We start from the raw sequence: 21,459 nt of genomic DNA on the forward strand, positions 1-21,459 counted from the left end.
AGCCCAGGCAGACTTTGAGCTCACAGTAACTCTCCTGCTTTAACCTCCCAAGTGCTGGGATTACAGAAGAAGGCTGACAGTAAGCATGGTGTGAGTTTTTCCCTGTTCAGCTGGCAAGCCTTGGAACCTAGCAGACTTCTAACACATAGCAATGAAGACCAAAATTCAAGGCAGGTGTGTGGCGGGTCAGCCAAAGGGCTTCACTTGGGGACTGTTTGTGTATCACTTAGGATACAAGAAGAGGAGTGGCTTCAAGGGGCGGGGCATGTGAGCACACGTGTGCCCGGCAGATTCCAGTGAAGCAGGAAAGTGCCTGGTTTTGCTACACTCTTCTTCTTTTAACCAGTCACCCTCTTTTCCCACTATGCTAAGGTTGACTCATTGCCCTAACCCCTGAGCCACTCCCTCGAGCCCTTGTTCCCTGCGGCTTTCAAAGCCACAACAGTGTAGTGGGGTGCACCTCAGGAGTAGACTCCCATCTAAATACCTTGGCAAGTTGAGGCCAGGCCTCTGTTTAATCATTCTATATTAATATAGAAACAGGAAAAGCGCTAAATCACTAAAGCAAAGAGTTTAGTATGTGGCTTCAGCATGCAGAGCTCAGCAACCCTGGGCAGGTCAGAACAGTTTGTCAGTTCAAATGTTTTAATCATCTCATCCCTGAGTGTATGAGGATCAAATGGGACCAGAGTTCCCAAGGGCTTTTCAACCACAGAATGTAATCCACAGAGACCAATATTGTCATTTGAACCGGGTGGGGCAAGATGCTGTGACACATTCTTCCTCAAACACTGAGAGGTCCTGAGCCTACTCAGTTGTGAGTAAAACGGGGGCCAGGGCAGAAAGGCTGAAGGTGGCAGGCTCACAGGAGAAAGGTTCACAGTCTTTTCCAGCTAGAGACAGCTCTTCTGGCTTTTTGTTTTTGTTCTTTCAAGACAGGGTTTTTCTGTATAGCCCTGGCTGTCCTGTAACTCACTCTGTAGACCAGGCTGGCCTCTAACTCAGAAATCTGCCTGCCTTTGCCTCCCAAGTGCTAGGATTAAAGGCCTGTGACACCACTGCCCGGTGAGAAAGCTTTTCTTTTCTTAAAGATTTATTTATTATTATATGTAAGTACACTGTAGCTGTCTTCAGACACCAGAAGAGGGTGTCAGATCTTATTACAGATGGTTATGAGCCACCATGTGGTTGCTGGGATTTGAACTCAGGACTTTCAGAAGAACAGTCAGCGCTCTTAACCGCTGAGCCATCTCTCCAGCCCCGAGACAGCTCTTCTGATGAGCAGTCCAAACCACAACCTGATCCTAATTCCTATCCCAGCTTCAAGCTCAGGCACCACGATAGCCCAAAACTGATGGTGAACTCAGACCCAGCCCTGGTCCTGACCAGCCATAAACACTGAGGGTCTTGGTAGACAGAATCACAGGACAGTGGCCCCATACCCCAGAGAGCCCCTCCCTTCCTTTTTCCAAAATGCACAGTGGTGGTAATGGAGGAAGTGTTGTCAGGGCAGCAGTAATGGTAGCTTGGCAGCCTAGAGGGGCCTCTCCAGTCTTTATTCAGTCCCAATAAGTTAAAGGGTGAGGGTGAGATGGGGCCTCCTAGGTGAGGATGCTGCTGACGGACGGTAGCATCTCAGCCAAACGCTCCCGGATGCCCTCTTCTTGGCACAGCGAGTTGCCCTGCAGGTTGAGGAAGACTAGCCTGGGGCAGGAGGCAAGAGTCTGAAGTGCAGCAGACTGCTGGAGGCCTTGGGCGGTGGAGTCAAGGAAAGCTCAATAGTTCTACCCCACCCACTGTCTGCTACTGGACACTCCAGAGCTGGAAGCTGCTGCTTGGAAGCAAGTCTGATGGTTTCTTACAGACTGTAGAATGCCTAGCTGAAGAGGGGACTGTGGGAAGCAGGACCTTGTGCGGGCATAGAGGTGGAGAGGGCTCTCAAAGTGGCTCTTAGTATTTATAAGTGGATATGTGGAAATGTGGGTCAAAGATGCTCTAACCCTCCGATTTCAAGAGGGATCAAAGAATTCTTTAAAATATGGACCTTCCTGATCTTTAGACTACTCTGTGGTTCCTAAGGATCTCCACAGGCTGCCTGCCTGTGAACTCTGGCTTGTGAAGTCACACGCTACAGAACTCCAGAGTCGAAGTTAATCATAGTCACAGACAGCCTCAGGCAATCATCTCCCTTCAGCTCACCCTGCCCAAGCCCTGTTTCCTGTCCTGCCTTGAGATGACCCTGTCTCTGTGTGTGGTTTGTCCCCCTGCAGGCTGCTCCTTGCCCTATGAGCTGTCTGCTCTCTGCCTCTGCGGTTTGCCCCCCTGCAGCCTGCTCCTTGCCCTAGAAACTGTCTGCACAGTAGACTGAAGGAAGGATACGGTTATTACATAGTAACAGCTCCCGCAGCCGGGGAAGGTTAGCCACGCCGTCCAAGTTCTCCAGGACATTATCACTGGCCTGCAACACCTGAGGAGCAGGAAGTTGAGGGAGCATAAGGTCAAACACACAGCCTGGAACTAGTACAAGCCATGGACAGCCCGGAATGACCAGCTTAGGTGTGTGAAAAAGCTCACAGGGCCAGCCTGGGTAGTCAGGGGGGTGGCAAAGCGGTTACCTGCAGTAGTCAGAGGTCAGAAGGTCCTGCTATAACACAGGCAAACTTCTGAGTGGAAAAGGGACACTCCAGACAGAATGGGAGGGAATCGATACTTTACCTCGAGACAGCGCAGAGCAGCCAGGGCTGGGGGCAAGGCTCGGAGACGATTATGGGACAGGTCAAGATGAGTGACCAAGAGCAGTTGTTCCAAATGGCAGAGCACTGTGAGATCCTGGGGGGTGTTGGGAGGAGAGGGGCAAAACACTCAGCAGGTGCTAGGACATCTTCAACCACCTGTTCTGTGTTCCACACGGATCTTACAAGACCCCTGTTGGAGGCTAACCGTGTGCAAGAAACAAACAGCCCGGTGTATAGGAGTATGTGCTATGTCAGGGACAGGAGACAGATGGTTATGGAAGGGTGGTTAGTGAGAGGAGATGGGGAGAGGAAACCTCAAGTGTGGGACAGAGGAGAGTGGCATGTCCTACAGCAAACAGAAAGCTAGGAGTGGGCCTGTGCTGGTCTGCAGTGACGAGGTACAACAGATTTGTTAAGATGACTAGAAACACCGGGCATGGTGGCATACGCCTTTAATCCCAGCACTTGGGAGGCAGAGGCAGGCAGATTTCTGATTTCGAGGCCAGCCTGGTCTACAGAGTGAGTTCCAGGACAGCCAGGGCTACACAGAGAAACCCTGTCTCGAAAAACCAAAAAAAAAAAGATGACTAGAAACACAAAAAGCAGAACCTGGACAGCTTTTAGAAATCTTCAGAAACGATTTGGGATTTAGGTTCTGGGGCCCCATTCAGTGTGAAAGGCATAGGAATGCACAGATGGATGGTAAAAGGCAACACTGGGAATTGAACCCAGGGCCTTACCAATGAGCTACACATTCCTAGTCCAGCTTTGATGGGTCAGGACTTAAAACCAGGAAACAAGCAGGATGAAGAACTGACTGGCAGGAAGCAAGACCTAACCAAGGAGCAGGCTAGAAGAAAGACGGTATGGTCAACCTGGTGGGAAAGACAGCAGGAGGAAGGGGCCCATGCTGAGCCCATACCTTGTGAGCCAGGTGCAGCACACGCACGTCAGCATACTCCATCTTGAGAACACTGTTTTCCACCAAGAACTTGCTGCGCAGGTCGTCCAAGTAGGCTGCTCTCATCGGGTCCACAGCCTGGTGGGGAAGCAGGCAGTTATGGGGTGGGGGGGATGTCACTGCCTCCTAATGGCCCACTGGGCCTCCCCTGGCCTGTCTTCCCCAAGGCCCAACTTGCTTTGAGGGTACTGAAGTACTCCAGTGTTTCTTTCTCGTAGAGGAGGGGGTCCAGTGCCCTCATCAGGAGGATGATGGTCAGCAGGCACCCTAGGGAGAAGGGGGAGAAAGGTGTACAGTCTCTTGAGACCCTCTGCTCGGGGAAGTTCCCTGGAAAGGCTTTCTCTCCGTGTGGTTTTTGGGAGCTGGCTTAGGCTCTCACATTTATTCTCAGGCTCCAGTTCCTGCAGCTCCTTACAGGACTCAAGCTCGGACTGTAGCACTGTGGACTTCTCCACGGACAGCTCACACCTGAGAGCGGGAAGGTTAGGGAAGGCATGTTGCCTACAGCCCAGAGTTCTAAGCCATCCTCCTTCCCCGGGGCCTATGTCTCCTGCCCCCAACTGCCTAGTGTCTAGACCCTCTGTTTGTCCATGGGTTTCTTGTCACCTGAACAACTGTTCATCAGTGGCTGAGTCTCGGCACCAGCACTCCTGGTGACCTAGGGGAAAGGTTAAGTAGTTGGATGGGACACTGTGGGGAGAGGAGAGAGAAGGCTGGGGGGCTGGCGAGGCAAGGGGAGCTTTAGACAGCATCACCTTTTAAAAGCACACACTCCTTCTGGGTATCGCTTCCTGTCCAGATGACACGAAACGTGTGCTGGGGCAAGTGGTCATTGAGAGAGGCAGCAGGCAGGTCACAGAGCTAGAGCACTGGTCAAGGAAACATGCTACCTCACTGCTTTTCTGACTGTCCCACCCTAATCCTGCCCCACCAATCCCGGGATACCCAGACATGGCTGGGCCGGTTCCTGCCATCTGGAGTCCTCCATTCCACACTCAAAGGTGCCTCGTCAACCGTGAGTAGCAAGGTCCCCATCTTGGAGCCCACCTGCCACGGGGAACAAAGAAAGTCTCCTTAGCCCTCATGGCCTCAGACACAGGGTCTCACCACGATGCGCTTAAAAAAACAGCTCGACTCACTATCAGGGGACGAGAAAAGCAGACTGACAGACAGGCCTCTTCCCGGCTCACATGCAGGCAGCACAGAACATCGTGGGGCTCCGCTAGGGAGAGAAACAGCCTCGGTTTACCTTAAATGTCATCTTTGTTTCTTTCTAAGTCTCAAACATCCTGCCCTTCCCCCACTGCTTACCCCGCCCCAGGAGCCAGCGGTGATAGAACCAGGCACTCTGATCATTGGGGTCAGTAAAGAAGGCATTCTGCACCAACTCCAGCTCTGTGGGGGCCAGGAAGGTTGCGTCAGCATGGTAGGATCCCAACTCTCTCCAGCCCAAGCGTCACACAGGAACTGCGTGTGTCAGTGAGGAGGAGGAGCTAAATAAGGTGGTGCAGAGCGGGGCTAGGCAGCCATCAGGACTGGGTGCTCCTGCAAAATCCTTGCCAGGATCCTCTAGGCCACTGGTCCTTAACCTTCCTAATGCTGCAATCCTTTAACACAGTTCCTCATGTTGTGGTGACCCCCCCAACCATAAAATGATTTTCTTTGCTCCTTGCTGACTGTAATTTTGTTACTGCGATGAATCATGATGTAAATACCTGATATTCCTGATGGTCTTAGGCGATCCCAATGAAAAGGGTTGGTCAACTCCCAAAGGGGTCGCAAGCCACAGGTTGAGAACTGCTGGTCTAGGCCCACTCACCTCTCAGCAGTACATTTTCAGGGAGCCGTCCCTGGGGGCCAGAGTCTGGCTGGGGGTGCAGCTGGGGCAAGAGGCAGGAGCGATAATGCCAGGAAGAATAGTTGGAGAAGTTCCGGGTGATGAGGCTGTCAGTGAAGGCTAGTTCCTCTGCAGGCGCGACAGCAGCCTGTGCAGCTACAAATCGCCGATAGTCCCAGCAATGAACTAGAGAGGTTGAGGGAGGGAGCCTATCTCAGACGCAGGACAAAGAGGAGCTACTGTACTGACGGCCCCCAGAATTCCTCAGAGAGCCCTAGCAATTCCTCCATGCAAACTACATAGACTGCTCCTATACATACATCTGGTTCCGCCATCCCTTTCAGCACTACCAGGATGCTGGTGCTAGATCCTGTGTATCCCTCCCCGCTCTGAGGACCCAGTACCAGGATGCGGGGCCCATGAGGTTTGTAGGGACAGGACTGTGGACACGTACAGTTCCGCTCATCGGCCTCGAGGAAGCGAGCGCACAGCTCCAGCTCCCGGGCCCAGTTGGGCTCAGGCAGGCGACTCAGCAGCCAGCAGCGGTGGTGCCAAGTGCCATAGGACTTAGGGTTCACACGCAGACAGCTCTCAAGGAAGCCTAGTTCTGCCTTCACAAGAGCAGCCAACTCCTCAGGGGACCTGGACCCCAAGAGAAAGGGGGGTTAGAGCCTTCCAACATCCAACCCCAACTTGTCCCTCCCTTCTTGTATCTGGTCCCCCTACTATCCTATCTCTATGCCCGGCTACCCCAATCCTCCTCCAGTTCTGCACCCAGGCGAGGGCCAGGGCAGAGACCTGAACTACTACATACTTCTGGGTTTCTAGCTGCTGGAGCACTTCTCTGCGACAGTTCCAGAGGGTGGCAAAATCAGGGTTGGCTCCCAGAATCTGGCTTGTCAGTTCTAGGACGGATTCATCCAGCTCGCCTGCCTCCCGCTGTGAAGACAGGTTATAGGGTCAGGGACCACAGCCTTTCCCCAGCTCTAGGTTAAACATTATAAACTCTGAACCAGTCAATAGTGGCACTATGCAACAGGTACTGTGCAAAACCTTACATGGCCTAACAGGTATTTTCTCACTTAATCTTTGCAATACTCGTACACAGGTTGTGCAATCATCAGCTCCATTTTACAGATGAAGGCAGTTCCAGTGACTCGAACAAGGCAATACAGCAACAACAGACAGAATCAAAATTTGGATCCCTACAGTTTGACTCTAGGGTCAAGCTTTTGGTCTTTGTATTATTGGGGACTACCTCCGAGGGCCCCACCTTCTGGAAGACAGCTTGAGTGGCTGACTGGTAGAGCTTTAGCTTCTGTTCCCGCTCTAGCCTTTTGGCCTCTGCCTGCTCTTCGGACGTCTTCACCTTCAGGCGCCCATGCTACCAGGGATATGAGGATAGGATAATATGAACGCCGGTTGCCTCGCAAGGGCAGTCTTGCAGAAGCCCGGCCGAGATAGCCACGTGGGATGAGGGCATGGGCATGCAGGGGAAAGGGGCTGAGCTCAGGGTTCTCACCATGGTTTCGGCTCAGCGTTGGCGATAGGGGAGGGGTCCGGAGGCAGCCCGTTCAATCTGCCGAAAGAGATGTCAATCACAGAACCCCGCCCACACGGCCCCGCCCCCCAGGTGTTTCCCGGAAGCTGCCAGCAGGCCCAGGATAAGGATCCCCGTGAGTTAAAAGGGGGCCGGCGGCTGGCACTGTGAGGTCAGGAGGAAGCGCTCACCACAACCACGGCCTCCGTCCCCACGGATCTTTCCGAAGCCCCACCCGTCAGGGCCGAGGCACACGCCGCGCATATAGAGAGCAGTGCCCGCCCGCCCGTCCGTCCGTCCCGTGGACCCTTGCACCCCCTCCTCCACCGGCGAACTCACCTGCTCAGGGAGGAGGTGCCAGGACGTGCAACTCCGGCCGCCACCGAGTCCCAGTGTGGCTAGAGCGGCTCCGTGCTGTGTGAGGTGCGGAGACGAGGCGCTGCGCCCCCTGCAGGCCTGGCTCTTCCCATTCGCAACTCAAACTGCAGCCTTGAAGGGACTGGTATCGGCTCAGGACACCCCAAGACCAAGTTTTCAGGACAAAGGAGCTTTATTTGCCCTAGAGGGACGAAGTATAGGAATAAGAGACAAGACAGGAGATGGAGAAGGGGAAAGAGAAGAGGGGAGGGGGGGGACGGGGGGGGCAGGTATTTCTCTCGAAGAGGGGACAAAGGACTGTCTTTGAATAGAGAGGAGACAGGCATGGCCCATAGGAGAGTGGCAGTTTATAAAGGTAAAAGGGGAAATCCTGTGTTAGGATGAGGTGAATAAGGGAACGGATCTCGGTAGCTAGCTTTAGGAACTCAATCTAACGTTTTTAGCAAGACAGAGGGAGTGGAGAGAAGGGCAAGGCCTGACAGAGCCATGTTTGCCAAACTCAGGCTGGCTAGAGTCCCTTTCCAGGCTAAGTGAAGAAGTTTCTCCAGCAACCTGCTATCAGCGAGTTCTGGCTGCCAAAAGTTCTCGGTTTCCTTCCTGTTCTCTTGATTTCATCTACATTCATGGTTACTATATGGCACCCAAACCTCTCTCCAGTCCAGACGTCCACAAGCATAATGATAGTGACAATTATATAGCAGTATATGTATTTGTTGACATGGTCAAAAGCTAGAGGCAGTGGTGCTGTTTGTAATGTTCAGCTTCTCAGGGGGTCGACACAGGAGGGTCTAGAGTTTAAGATAATAGTGAGGTTTCTAATTTTTTTAAAAATTGAGTATCACTGGGCAGTGGTGGCACACTGCCTTTGATCCCAGCACTCAGGAGGTAGAAGCAGGCAGTTCTCTGAGTTAGAGGCCAGCCTGGCTTACAGAGCGAATTCTAGAACAGCCAGGGCTACACAGAGAAACCCTGTCTAAAAAACCAGAAAGAAGAAAAATGTAGTTTCGCTTATATGTCCTAGAGATATTTCAAACTCTAAAAGCTAAAAAAGAGTCCCCCCCCCCGTCTCCCCCCTCTGAGTGCCAGCTTTATCATCATTGTTGCACTAAGTGGCAGTGTTCTCAAAGCTTTTTAGTCTCTTTAATAACCATTCAGTGCAGTTGCCACTAAGGCTGTTGCAATGTTCTTCATCCTGTGTTCTCTCTACTTTCATTCACCGTGAGCCATGGAGACAGATTTAAAGTATCCACTACCTGCCCAGCCCTTTTCTAGGTCCTCTTTTAGGTAACGTATTCTAGAAGAAAAGAGATGCTTCTTCTGGCCTTGTGTACTTCAGTCCCAGTGGGGGAAACAGCTGAGTCACTGGTTATCTTTGCTCCTGGCACTGTGATGGGAGCTCTGTATTTTTAATGCATGTGAGCGCGCGCGCACACACACACACACACACACACACACACACACACACACACACACACACACAGAGGACCACATGTGGAAGCCAAAGCAGAGTGATTAAAAATACGTCTCAGCCTAACTTTGTGGCTCACACCTGCAATCCTAGCACTTGGGAGGCTGAGGCAGGAAGGCCCTGAGTCTGAAGCCAGCCTGGGATATGCACTGAGATGTTAAGTGAAAAAGTTAAAAGGCTGGATTGGATGTCTTAGAGAACACCTGTAACCTCAAGGCATGGGACAAGAGAAAGAACCCCAAGTTCAAGGCCAGCCTGGGTTAGAAAAGGAGTTCCGGGTTAGTTTCTGCTATGTAATCTCAAAAACAAACGAAGAAACAAACAAAACAAACAAACAAACAAAAAGCTCCAACAACAAAACAATCATAGAAGAAAAATTTATCTAGATGCTTGAGTTGATGTTGTGATTAAATAAACTACCGGTGTGAAGTGCTTTGAATAATGACTATATTGAATAAATACTCAGTAAATAATAATATAGCAAAGGTATTATAGTTATTATTTTTATTTTTCCTGACAAACATGCAAGAAATGGAGGTTCAAAAAGATTACTAGCTTGCTGAGGGCCACCCAAGTAGTAGTAGTAAGTACCAGGTAAGACAGCCGTGATTCTGGGCTAGTCTCCCCTCAACATCCATATTTTGTTGTTATTGCTGTTTGGCAACTTCTGGATCTTGTTTCTTGTTCTGTAGGCACTCAGACATGCAACCAGATACCAGAAATACAGATGCCAACCGGTGAAGGTTTGCCAAACACAGTGTTACATCATAGTTACTAAGGGAGGAGGGAAGGGGGCGGGGGAAGGGTGAGGTAAGCAAGGGAGCCGATTAAATAATTAGCAATCTTGAAACTGGCAAAGCTGAGTCAGGCAGGCTTGAGAGGAAGTGAGTATTGTGAAAAACATCTGCATTCAAAAAAGGAGGGGCCTGTGTTTTGGAAAGAGAAGGCAGGAAGGGCATGTCAGACATGTGTGGCGTGCAGCTGCGGGTGAGAAACCAAACAGACTCAGGCAGCTGGCAGAGGGATGCTAAGCCAGGTGCCCTCACAGATAAGAATAAAAGAATTGATGACAAGCCTCTTACGTAGTGGCAAGAGGAGTCATTGTGAGTTATAGTTGGCCTTCACCTCGAGGGAGTGGGAAGCAGGCAGCTGTGCGCTGATATTTGCAGAGATTTTTCTGTTTGTTGTGAAAGCAGGGATTTGAACATCGGTAAAGACTAGTCAGCTTGCTTAAAGCACTGTGGGCATAAGTAGGTATCATCACCCACATCACACAATGAGGAAACAGAGAGGGGGTGGAGGGCATCGGCACACACAGTATTTCCAGGACCCTGAGCAGAGCCCAAATATGAGTTGGTTGGAAGGAAGGAAGGGACCGTGAGCCACAGTCAAAGCTCGGCAGGCAGCCATGCTCCAGAGGTACAGGGAGTAAGGAAGAGGCAGGCATTGAACCTGGGGTCCTCTGTGTGTATTCGATCACTGGTCTTTAGCATCAGGCCTGGCCTGCCATAGACTGCTAGGCTTCAGGAATCCAGTCTCAGGCAAAACAACCAAGTCAAACTATGCCAAAACCAAATTTTATTTCTGCTGTCTTAGAGGTTATGGTTAGTGAAGCCCTGTGTAATAGAACTCTCTGTGGCAGCGTGAGGTCACGCCTTTAATCCCAAAACTCAAGAAGCAAACGCAGGTGGATCTTTATGAGTTTGAGGCCTGGTTTACACAATGAGTTCCATGTGCTACCACACCAAGGCTACATAGTGAGAACATGTTCCAATCAGCCAACCAACCAACCAATCAACCAACCAAAAGATATAGGGTCTTTCACTAACTCTGGAGTGCCACACCTCAGCCGGCTTCCTAGGCTGCTGTGGTAGTCCCTACCCCCACTGCAGAGGTTACGTATGAATACAGGCTTTTACGTGGCTGTTGGATGCTGGAGAGCTGAACTTAGGTTTTCACAGTCATATAGCAAGCACTTTACTCACAGAGCCACCTCCCCAGCCTGCAACCCCCACCTCTCCTTTTCTTTTCAGTACTGGAGACTATAGGGCCTTGTTGGTATTAAGCAAACGGAGCCAATAAACCATGCCCTTAGCCCTCTGACTTTCTTGACACTGAAAAAAAAAAAAAACAAACAAAAAAAACCCCATTCATTCTATGCATTGTCTCAAACTATTGCTTTAGTCCCAGGCTCCCAGGCTGAAATGTGGCTAATGCAATTGAGCAGTTGAATTCTCTTTCTTTCTTTCTTTCTTTCTTTCTTTCTTTCTTTCTTTCTTTCTCTCTCTCTCTCTCTCTCTCTTTTCTTTTTCTTTTTCTGTTTGTTTGTTTGTTTCTATGGTTTTTTTTTTCGAGACAGGGTTTCTCTGTGTAGCCCTGGCTGTCCTGGATCTCACTCTGTAGACCAGGCTGGCCTTGAACTCAGAAATTCACCTCCCTCTGCCTCCCAAGCGCTGGGACTAAAGGTGTGCGCCACCATGCCCGGCCCTTTCTTTCTTTTTCAAAATTTTTTTTTCAAGACAGGGTTTCTCTGTATAGCCCTGGGTGTCCTGGAACTTAACACTATAGACCAATCTGGCCTGGAACTCAGAGAATCACTTGCCTCTGTCTCCCTAGTTCTGGATTAAGGGTGCACACCATCACCACTGACCAGATGAATTATTTTCTGAAAAATTGGAAGCCAGGTGGTGGTGGCACACACCTTTGATCTCAGCACAAGCAAACAGGAATCAGAGACAGATTGATTTTTGAGTTGGAGACCAGCCTGGTTTACACAGAGTGAGTTCCAAGACAAACAGGGCTACACAGAGACACCCTATCTTGAAACAACCAAAAAAGAAGAAGAGGAGTGGAGGAGGAAGAAGAAGGAGAGAGATATTAAATTTACATAGCTACTGGGAGGTATAGGCAAGAACTGAATGGGAGTTGAGTAGATCAGATCTCTTGTGAGTCTTGAACTTGAGTGGGGTAGGAGCCCATGGGAGTCTGCAGAAGGACACCTCACTGTAAGTGTCCTGGCAGGAAAGAAGATATATTCCTTCTTTCTTGATTGGTATACTGGGAACAGGTGACTGAGCATAGCTGTTTGGCATAGCTATAGTCCAGACTTTGAACCTAAAACTCCAGTAGTGTGTCCTGGACTCAAGTTAAGCTAAAAGGACTTACTATAAATCTCATTGTTGATTGTAATAATTTTTCCCTTAAACTTCTGCTGTTTCTTTTATTCTTCCTACAATCACCAAAAAAAGAATAACATACACATACCTTAAGAGTACACACATCATAAGGTTGCAGATCTGATCCTTCTGTTTTAAAATTCTCCCAGGCACAGAGGAGAGACTGGGTTAGTGAGGGACTAGGAATTTCATAGGGAATAGAGATGGTAATTAGAAATCATTCTCAGCAGACTACAGGCAGGACATGTCAGTCAGAGTCATGTGGGTGGGGAGAAGGGCTAGCAGTCAGACCAGACTTCTGGTTAGGCAGTCACATGGGAAGAGGAGCCATGACCAGATAATAAAGATGGTGAACTTTCAAGATGGCTGGCTTTCTCCTTCATCCTCCTCTCCTGAGACAAAACCCTTGCAATTTCAAACAAAGGCCCGGTGGACTTTCCTCTCCCACCAATAAGGCTCCCTGCCTGTGGAGCAGCCTGATCAGATCAAGGCCAGACCTTAGACATTTCGTCCAGATTTGTGAACCTACCAGCCTTCCTGTTTTTATTCAAGTTGACCAACTCTAAATTTAACCCCTCAAAGACCCTTAAGACCCCCAGGCCTCAAGGACAGACTGGCCTTCAGCATTGCAGATGCTCTCTCTCCCGTGCTTCTTCACCCCTGATGGAAAACCTTTCTTTACTGACTCCTTCAGCCTGCCCTCTGTCTGCTGCGCTTGAGATTTCTCCTGCTGCTGCCTATTGAGCTCAAGATTTTTCTCACCCTTTAACTGGCAGAGAATACGAGCCCAATCAAGATGCCTAGATGATAACAGGTGTGCTTGGAGGGCGGGGAAGGGCACCTACTTCCGAGGTGACAAGAAGGGCTGGCAGTAGATAAGACCAGGCTACCCCAACAAAGATTTCATAGATCAGCAGCTTATAAAGGAGACACCTGAGAATTTGCGGTTTCCATGGAGCTGTTGGAATGTTGTAGGGAGGGCCGCATGAGAAGAGAAAGGGCCACTTCTACTGTGTTGGGTTTGATGTGGGGGTGCCCTGAGGCGCAAGAAACGGTTGCCTGGAGAGAGGTCAGAGCAGAAGAGGTTAGCGTGGGTGTTAGGCATGTGCACATAGTAATTACACTGTGCCAGGGAATGTGCCATCCAGGGAGAAGGGAGATGAGGGAACCCACAAATGAGCTTTGGTAGAGTCGTGGTTAGGGCAGGGCTGGGAGTGCTGGATGCTGGATGGAGCAGCATCACCGGGGAAGCAGAGGGAGAATGAACAATGGAAAGAGAGAGGGTGTTTGTGTTCCCAAAGCCATTATTCACAGCCATCATCATAGCTGGGTACTATACAGCTGGTGTGACAAGGAGATGGACTCTGCTGGAGGCTCTGTGCTCAGAGGTGAGAGAGCCTGGTGTCCAGCCTGTCAGATTCCAGAAGACAAATTTGCTCCCGGTCTCTCCAGCTTGGGCTTGCACACTTGTACTCTACTAAAACACACGGAAGGCAGGAAACATGGGAGGAAGTGAGCAACAGGGTGCTGGAGGTTTCTGGGCATGCTTCCTACCTCCCAGGGAAGGAACCAGAAAGGGGAACCTGGTCAGGTGTGGGTGTTGCTCCAGCAAGTCTCAAGTGATAGGTGCTTAAACATTTGCATAAGTAGGCTCCGAGGTCCTTGAGGAGAACTCAAAGGTTGGCAAGGGTGAGAGGCTAAGACCAAGTTACAGGAAAAGAATCAGAAGGGGAAGAACTGAGTAGGGCCCCTCATGTGCAGCAGTCTGGCAGCCTTCTCTTGGCTCCAGGGATGAAGTGTCTAGTCGTTATCTTCTGTGACTGTGATCTGCCTCTGCTCCCAGCATCAGATTCTTTCTCTCTACCCTTGGCCTCTACTGAGCAAGATGTCAAAGGAGGAGGGGACCCAGTGAGTTCCCAGCAGCCCAAAGATACCCAGTGAAGAAAGTCATGCACCCCCTGGGCTGAAGATGGGGGCCAGGGTTGGAGTCAGGTTTTTGAATCATAGTGCTTTTATAGTGATCAGCAGTATTATCAGCATAGATTAGCCTCAGGATGGTGAACTGGGTGGGGTTGCATCAGATAACACTAACTAATGTCTGTGTCAGTTTTGTGCCAGGTCCCTAGTGGTGGCATTTTTTTTTTCCAATGACGGATAAATACTGGATTATGGGATGGCCAGTTTGATGGGGTGGATTTGATAGCTTGAATAATCTCAAAGTCAAACTCTTTGGTTCTCAGATGGTAGTTTGCATCAGAGCAACGGTGTGGGAGGTGGAGTAACACAGGAGTCTGAGAGGACAGGGGTCCTGGCTGTCTTAGAGCTGCTAAGAGAACATGTTAGCACAACATGTCCTTAGCAGAGCACAACGTGTCCTTGAGTGATTCTAAGGGAGCTTTAATGCCCAGAGTGGGAGGGCTCCTAGGCCCCAGGCTTGGTGGCAGTTATGTGCAAGTATGTGGTCCGTTTTAAGAGGCACAGAGACAACCTGTAGTCAGGAGGGAAAAGTCAAGATGGTGAGGAGAGCCCATGACCTCGGAGGCCGAACTAGAAGTCTCAGGTGGCAGAAGATAAGTTTTCAAAATCTTGGCATAGTAGCAACACTAATCTCCTGCTCTCTCTCTCTCTCTCTCTCTCTCTCTCTCTCTCTCTCTCTCTCTCTCTGTCTCTCTCTGTGTCTGTGTGTCTGTCTGTCTTTCTCTCTGTGTGTGTCCGTGTGTCTGTGTGTCTGTGTGCATGTGGTGAGTGCCAGAGGTACATTGGATCCCTGGAGCTGGAGTTACAGGTAGCTGTGAGCTACCTGATCTGGATGCTGGAAACTGCACTCTGGTCCTCTGCAAGAGGAGTGCAAGCTCCTAACTCCTGGCCACCTTTCCAGCTCAGTCCTGTATCTCTCCAGTGAGAACACAGACTCATTAAGAAGGACTCTATTCATTGGAGCTGGCCAAAGGTGGATTGGGTCTCAATGAATAGTGGTAAATGTACTATCCATGAGGTAATGAAGTAAAGTTGGGCAGTGGTGGCATATGCCTTTAATCCCAGCACTCAGGAGGCAGAGGCACGCAGATCCTTAAGTCTGAGGCCAGCCTGCACTATAGATGGGAGTTCCAGGACAGCGAGGGTTACACAAAGAAACCCTGTCTCAAAAAAAGAAAAAAAAGCCAGCCAGCCAAAGAAAGAGGCAATAGAAGACATTCAGGGACAAGTGTGTCCTGTCCTGAACTTTCCAAGATTCTGATCGCTGAGCAGGGGAACAGAAGACTCAGAGCTCATGAATGTCCGCATTTCACTCTTCCCATCAGAGTTCTAAGGCTCTTTGAATACTTGGATTCTTTCTAGTGTCCCAACACCCTCGTTCCTTCTGAGTCAGCCTGGCGAAATCTCTTGATGACCAATGGTAAAATGCTGTGCACACAGCATTCATCCTGGCTGAGGAAGGAGAGGGAACAGCCTAGCCTGTGAATAAAAGGGTGCAACCCAAGGGCTGGGCCTAAAAGCCAAAAGGACCCCACAGGGAAAATCCCTGCCGCAGAGAATCCTATTTCACCTAGGAAGTGGTAGGCGCTGACTCAGGGTGCTGTCTTTGAGGAAGAGGTCAAGGAGAAGAAGCTGGGAAAAGAGACGGAAAAGCTCAAAAGACTCTTGGAGCCAGAACTTGAGCTTCTGCCATGGGAGCCAGACTCTGCATTCTGGTTGATGAGGCTTAAAATTGTACTGAAGGGTTGGGAATATGGCCAAGATGCCTACTGCCGGGCAGCCTGGCAAAGCTGTTGAACAACTTTACAGTGGCACTGTTGAATTTAATTTAGGGTACATGCAATGTTAGTACGAAGAAGCACGATCCTGAGCCAAGGAACAGGATGAGAGACTGTGGGCACTTGAGGGAATGTGAGCTCCTTGATTGGGAGGGGAACTCAAAGGATAAGTGTTGGCTCTTTCCTGTCCCATCCATTCACTGCACAGTAGTAACTGAGGGCCTTGAGCTGGAATCTTTGGCACAGGGGATATGGCCATGAGACAAACAGATATAATCCCCACCGCATGAGCTAAAACAGGGCTGTCCAACGGAACCTTCTGCATGATGGAGATAATCCCATAAGCAAAAGCACGTGGTACTGGGTGTGCTGAGCTGGAGCACTGCGTTGTCTAGGAATAAGGTAGGCTTCTTGCAAGAAGAGAGCCCAGAGCTGGGCTGGCTTGGGGCTTGTTTGCACATCTTTTCTGTGCCTCTTGGCACCAGGTCTTATGGTCCTGTGACTACATTCTAGTTCATCGTGTGGGGTGCAGGGCCCTGCTTCCAATTCTGCTGTAAACTACCCAAAGAAATGTATTTGCCTGCATTTCTCTTCCCATCAAGGTTCCTTCACTGTAGCAGCTACTTGGTAAACATAGAATTCAGCTAGTCATTCATCAACCAAAATGATTGGTTACCAGCACAGTTCCACACCACGATCCAAGATAAGATTCCTTCTCTCATAGATCTACATTCTGGTTGGGGGAGACAGACTTTGTAAAAGGAAATATATACAACGGATGACTTCAGAGCATCATAAGCATCCCGAGGAGATCAAACCCTATACTGAAACATAGCTGGCTGGTCTTTGTAACTCCACAGAGCACTGGGGGTCTTGGAAAGGAATGGAAAGATAGCTCAGTGGTTAAGAACACTTGCTGCGGGACTGGAGGGATAGCTCAGCAGTTAAGAACACTGACTGCTCTTTCAGAGGTCCTGAGTTCAATTCCATCTATAATGGGATCTGATGCCCTTTTCTGGTGTGTCTGAAGAGAGCGACAGTGTACTCTCATACATTTGAAGAAGGAGGAGGAAGAGGAGGAAGAGGAGGAGGAGGAGAGGAAGGAGGAGGAGGAGGAGGAGGAGGAGGAGAAGAAGGAGAAGGAGAAGGAGAAGGAGAAGGAGAAGGAGAAGGAGAAGGAGAAGGAGAAGGAGAAGGAGAAGGAGAAGGAGAAGAAGAAGAAGAAGAAGAAGAAGAAGAAGAAGAAGAAGAAGAAGAAGAAGAAGAAGAAGAAAAGACTTGCTGTTCTTCCAAAGGACCTGGGTTCAGGTCCCAGCACCCATGTTGGGTAGCTTACAACTGCCTATAACTCTAGAGCCAGAAGAGCCAGTGCTCCTGGCATCATCTGCACATTGGCAGTATAGACTCACACACACATAAATAAATCTTTATAAAAAAAGAAAGCGAAGTACTACTAAAGATGCTTTAAAATGCTATAGGGAAACATTATTTTATATGCTTACTTAAAAATACATATATAAGGGTATAGAGATATGCTTCAGTGGTTAAGAACACTGGCTGTTCTTCCAAAGGACCCCGGTTCAAGTCTCAGTACCCACATGGTTCAAACCATCTGAAACTCCAGTACAAGAGTATCTGACATCCTCTTCTGGTTTCCATGTTCACTGTGTGCTTGTGATACATAGCCATACAACCAGGCAAAACACCCATTCGTGTAAAAATAAAAGCAAATTTAATTATACATGTATATGTGTGTTACATATATACAAATATATTTGTGTTTATATGTTTGTGTATTCACACACATGTACATGTGAAATATATATATGTATATATACAGACATATATATGTGTATGTACACACACACACACACACACACACACACTAGGCTAGTTAGTCTTACATCAAGTTGACACACAAACTAGAGTTATCTTTGTTTTGTTTTGTTTTTCCAAGATAGGGTTTCTCTGTGTAGCCCTGGCTGTCCTAGAACTCACTTTGTTGACCAGGCTGGCCTTGAACTCAGAAATCCACTTGCCTATGCCTCTCGAGTGCTGGGATTAAAGGCGTGTGCCACCACACCTGGCACTAGAGTTATCTTAAAGGAGAAAACCTCAATTGAGAAAATGCCTCCATAAGATCCAGCTGTAAGGCATTTTCTAACCCCTCCCTTCATACCTCTTCTAGACAGGGTTTCTTGGGGCAGGCACTTAAACCTTGGGTGTAACCAACAACGGTCTAACTGGACTCAAGCATGTTCCATAGGAGGAAATTTATTCCTGGTACTGAAAACCCAACCAACTGCCACTGATTGGAGGGGCATAGACCCCAGAAGAGAACCTACTACTGCCACTCCCCTAAACAAATATAGTGTCTAACAATATTCTAAATACTTACCCCTGTAACCACAGACAAGTTGTACCTCTTACTTTTCACCAAAGCTTCTTTTTCTTTTTTCTTATAGACAGAGGGTCCTATAGAGATTCTCAACTGGTCAAAATACAGAGAACAAGTGACATTAATGATGCAACCCCCTACACCTAAGGCTCAGGAGAAATCAGGGAAGAGAAACAGAAAAACAATAGTCAGAGGAGCAGGACACCCTGCTGCGTGATGGTGTCTTCTAGACTTATGGCCGGGAAGCTACACCCATGAAATCTCAGCAACATGGTCACCTACAGGACAGGCATAATGCCAGTGCCAACAGGGGAAACCTCACAAAGTCCCACCTCTAGTGAAGAGATTCAGGGAATTGAAAGCTTCTGAGGGAGGGAGAATTAATTTCCTCTAGGGATGCAACCTCTGATAGGTCATCCAACCCAAAGTGGTCATCCCTAAACACATGTACATAAGAACAACATTAAAAGGGCTGAGCAGGTGTTTTAGATTATATATATATATACACACACACATATATGTCATATTATATATGTCATATATATGATATGTACCATATATGATATATATGACATATTTAGATATTATATATGATAATAATTAAAGAAGAGGTCATGAATTTGAGAGGGAATTGGAGGGGATGGGAGGAAATTGGAAGAGGAGAGAGAAGGGTAGAAATGATGTAACTATAGTACTCATGTATGAGATTCTCAAAAGAAAAATTAAAAGCCAGATGTGGTGGTGGACGCCTTTAATCCCAGCATTTGGGAAGCAGGGGCAGGCAGATCTCTGTGAGCTTGAGGCCAGCCTGGTCTATAGACCGAGTTCCAGGACAGCCAGGCTGAATATTTGGTGAGCCATGGCGGCTAGAGCAAGACAGGTTGTTCTTCCCTGGGCTGGTGAGGGATTAGCAGAGAAGCTGGGCATATCGGGAGTGACGACAAGAAGCATGGGCCAGGTGAGTCAGGCAGGGTGGGTACTCGAGTTTTCATAGGAGCACTGAAAGGGAGCAAACAGGGAGTGGTGCGGAAGCTTAGAACTCTGGTAAGGAAGGGGAATGCTCGGTCAGGATTGCTGACGTAAGCAAGGCTGTGTCGTTTCGTCTCCCTTGTACACCATGACTCAGACTAGAGCTTTGGCCCAGAGATAAGGGAGACTGGAAGGACCCCAAGAGACATTCATGGTTCCTACAGCTGATAGCCTTACTGACTGGGAAGTAATCTTCCAATTTCCGGGTCCCTGAGCAGGCAAGAAGGATAGATGCATTCGTTCTAGGAGGCAGGAGCTCTCAGAAGGCTCGTGCCTGGGAACAGATCCTGCCATAGGCTTCCAACCCACCTGAGAGGAGCGCCTCTCATCACTGGTGCTCACTGGACCGGTGAGATTGAAGTTTGCCACACTCTGGATGGCTTAGTACTATTTGGTTCGGTGCTTCAGGATATAGACTTCCGTGCCGGGAAGGTAGCAACAGCGGAAGTGGGAATGAGAGGCCCAAGAGTCAGCACTGGCTTGGGGTATGGTTTCTCAGTCTCACCTAGGAAACAGGTAAGGACATCCATGTCTCTCATACTAGTCAAGACTCAAGTGGATGCCACAGGAAAACGTTCCCAGAAGGGGGCAAAAGCAAGATCGGAAAACCCAGAAGCTTCTAGAAGGCTGAGATGGACTCTGCAGGATGAATTATGGCAGGCAGAAAAGGGCCTGGGAGTTGGGCTGGAGGCCTGAGAGCCCTGGGAAGTGAGTGGTACTGGAGACGTGCTCAAGTAGAGATCTGGAGGAAGAAAGGGCCGTGGGACCTAGGGACGGTCAAGACTGAATTTGGCCAGGGAGTCCTGGAGGCGAATGAACTGATTTTGTTCAGTTGTCTACTAACCTCAACACTCCCTCTGCAGAAAACAAAAAAAGCTCTCCAAAGCCCAAACCAAACGGGACGCTAAGCAACAGAGAGACCTGATACAGGGGAAAGAGCTCGCATTCCTGGATTGCATGTGTTTGGTTGAATCCAGCCTCTTCTGTTGCAAATAGCTGCAACCCTGGACAAGTTGCTCAACTCTTCAAAGCTGTGGTTTCCTTTACTGCAAAGCATTGCTTTACAGGGCAGGCGAAAAGATGGAGTGCTATTGTTGGGAACAAATAAAAGAAACTTATTCTAAGTACCACCATTTCGTTTTCAGACTCCATTTAATCATAGGGCAGCGTCCCATGCCCTAGAGAGCTGGGGACTTCCCTGAAGCTGAATAGCTTCTGCTGTAAACAGCTGTCTGAGTTCAGACATCTCAGAGACAATTCCATCATACTGGCAGGGTCAAAAAAGTTCACGTTCTCAGGCCTAGAGACGAACATCTATTCCATTTCTCCAAATGTTTTCTTAACTGTCTGTTAGCTAGTAAGGAATATAAAACGTGCTGTTATCTAAACCAAGGTGCATAAGTTGTAAAAATATGTAACCTATTGCCTGTTATGCCCTAATTAACTACATGCCACTGGCCTGCTCCTTTGTCCCCTTATCACTCTGAGCTCTGGACTTACTGTCTAAGGGAATGAATTAAAGACCTTGAAGCCAGTTCAGTGCCTTGAATACAGTTCAGTCTGCAACAGGTACTGCCTTGATTAACCCAAAAAGTCACAATACAATTAGATAACATTGCAGCTCTTTCCAGCTACCCCTTGCTTTGTGTTCCAATCCTTTAAAAATGTTGTACAATCTCCCTTTGGGAACTTGGTTCAGATCCTGAACTGGCCGACTCTCTGAGTGCTGAGATAATAAAGCTTTCATTTTTAAGCTTCCCTTGGTTTCCATCCCAAACCCAACAAAATCTAGGTAGTCACTGCAAGCTCCTAATAAACGCTGGCTGTTCCTTTGTGCTAAAGTGACAGTGAAGTTGAGTCACCCATGTTCCTCAGGCACAGGCCCTTTGAGGGAGGCTCAGGCCATGTCTGTTTCTGCTTTTTGGTTTCTTCTGGAACTGCCCCTCCAACAAGAGGAACGCCAAGACCTCCTCACTTGACCGGGCATAAATAATATTTGCTGACAGAGGTTACATGAAGGGGCCCCAATACTTCTCTCTGCCTCTTTCCCAACATCCCTTGTAGGTCCAAGGAAAGGGTTTCTCCTGACTCCCCATTATCAAGTTAAGTGCAGGTGGCCTCCAGTTCCACTCCCGACATTCTAGGGCAGGCAGACTTGCGATTCCTTGGCTTAACTCTAAGC

At 48.9% G+C, this 21,459-nt stretch overlaps 1 protein-coding gene across 4 annotated transcripts; it reads right to left on the reverse strand.

Annotated features, from left to right (window-relative positions):
• Nucleotides 1–1,075: 1,075 nt before the first annotated feature.
• Nucleotides 1,076–7,475, reverse strand: Rabggta (Rab geranylgeranyl transferase, a subunit). 4 transcript variants are annotated; one of them, NM_001360387.1, is made up of 17 exons: nucleotides 7,413–7,475; nucleotides 7,056–7,112; nucleotides 6,807–6,917; nucleotides 6,348–6,472; nucleotides 5,988–6,175; nucleotides 5,516–5,719; nucleotides 5,008–5,091; nucleotides 4,836–4,918; nucleotides 4,642–4,743; nucleotides 4,452–4,557; nucleotides 4,303–4,354; nucleotides 4,076–4,164; nucleotides 3,875–3,963; nucleotides 3,658–3,774; nucleotides 2,716–2,829; nucleotides 2,380–2,467; nucleotides 1,076–1,750 (listed from the first exon to the last, which is right to left on the reverse strand). In NM_001360387.1, exons 2-17 carry the CDS (start codon nucleotides 7,056–7,058, stop codon nucleotides 1,602–1,604), a joined length of 1,704 nt encoding a protein of 567 aa, NP_001347316.1. In that variant the 5' UTR covers nucleotides 7,059–7,112; nucleotides 7,413–7,475; the 3' UTR covers nucleotides 1,076–1,601. The 4 variants fall into 4 exon arrangements, 3 of the variants coding, with proteins under 3 accessions (NP_001347316.1, NP_001347317.1, NP_062392.1); NM_001360388.1 differs by having other exon boundaries at nucleotides 7,265–7,414; NR_153435.1 differs by having other exon boundaries at nucleotides 4,303–4,557; nucleotides 7,265–7,414.
• Nucleotides 7,476–21,459: the final 13,984 nt, after the last annotated feature.

This window comes from Mus musculus, chromosome 14 (genome assembly GCF_000001635.26).
Source record: "Mus musculus strain C57BL/6J chromosome 14, GRCm38.p6 C57BL/6J".
Lineage (NCBI taxonomy): Eukaryota > Metazoa > Chordata > Mammalia > Rodentia > Muridae > Mus > Mus musculus.

What these genes read in the sequence shown, in the direction of transcription:
- Rabggta (NM_001360387.1), bottom strand. An exon ending in ACCGGCCCAGCCATGTCTGG is followed by an intron (nt 4,558 to 4,641) that starts GTATCCCGGGAT and finishes CCAGTGCTCTAG; the next exon opens with CTCTGTGACCTGCCTGCTGC. An exon ending in ACTGGAGCCTGAGAATAAAT is followed by an intron (nt 3,964 to 4,075) that starts GTGAGAGCCTAA and finishes CCTTCTCCCTAG; the next exon opens with GGTGCCTGCTGACCATCATC.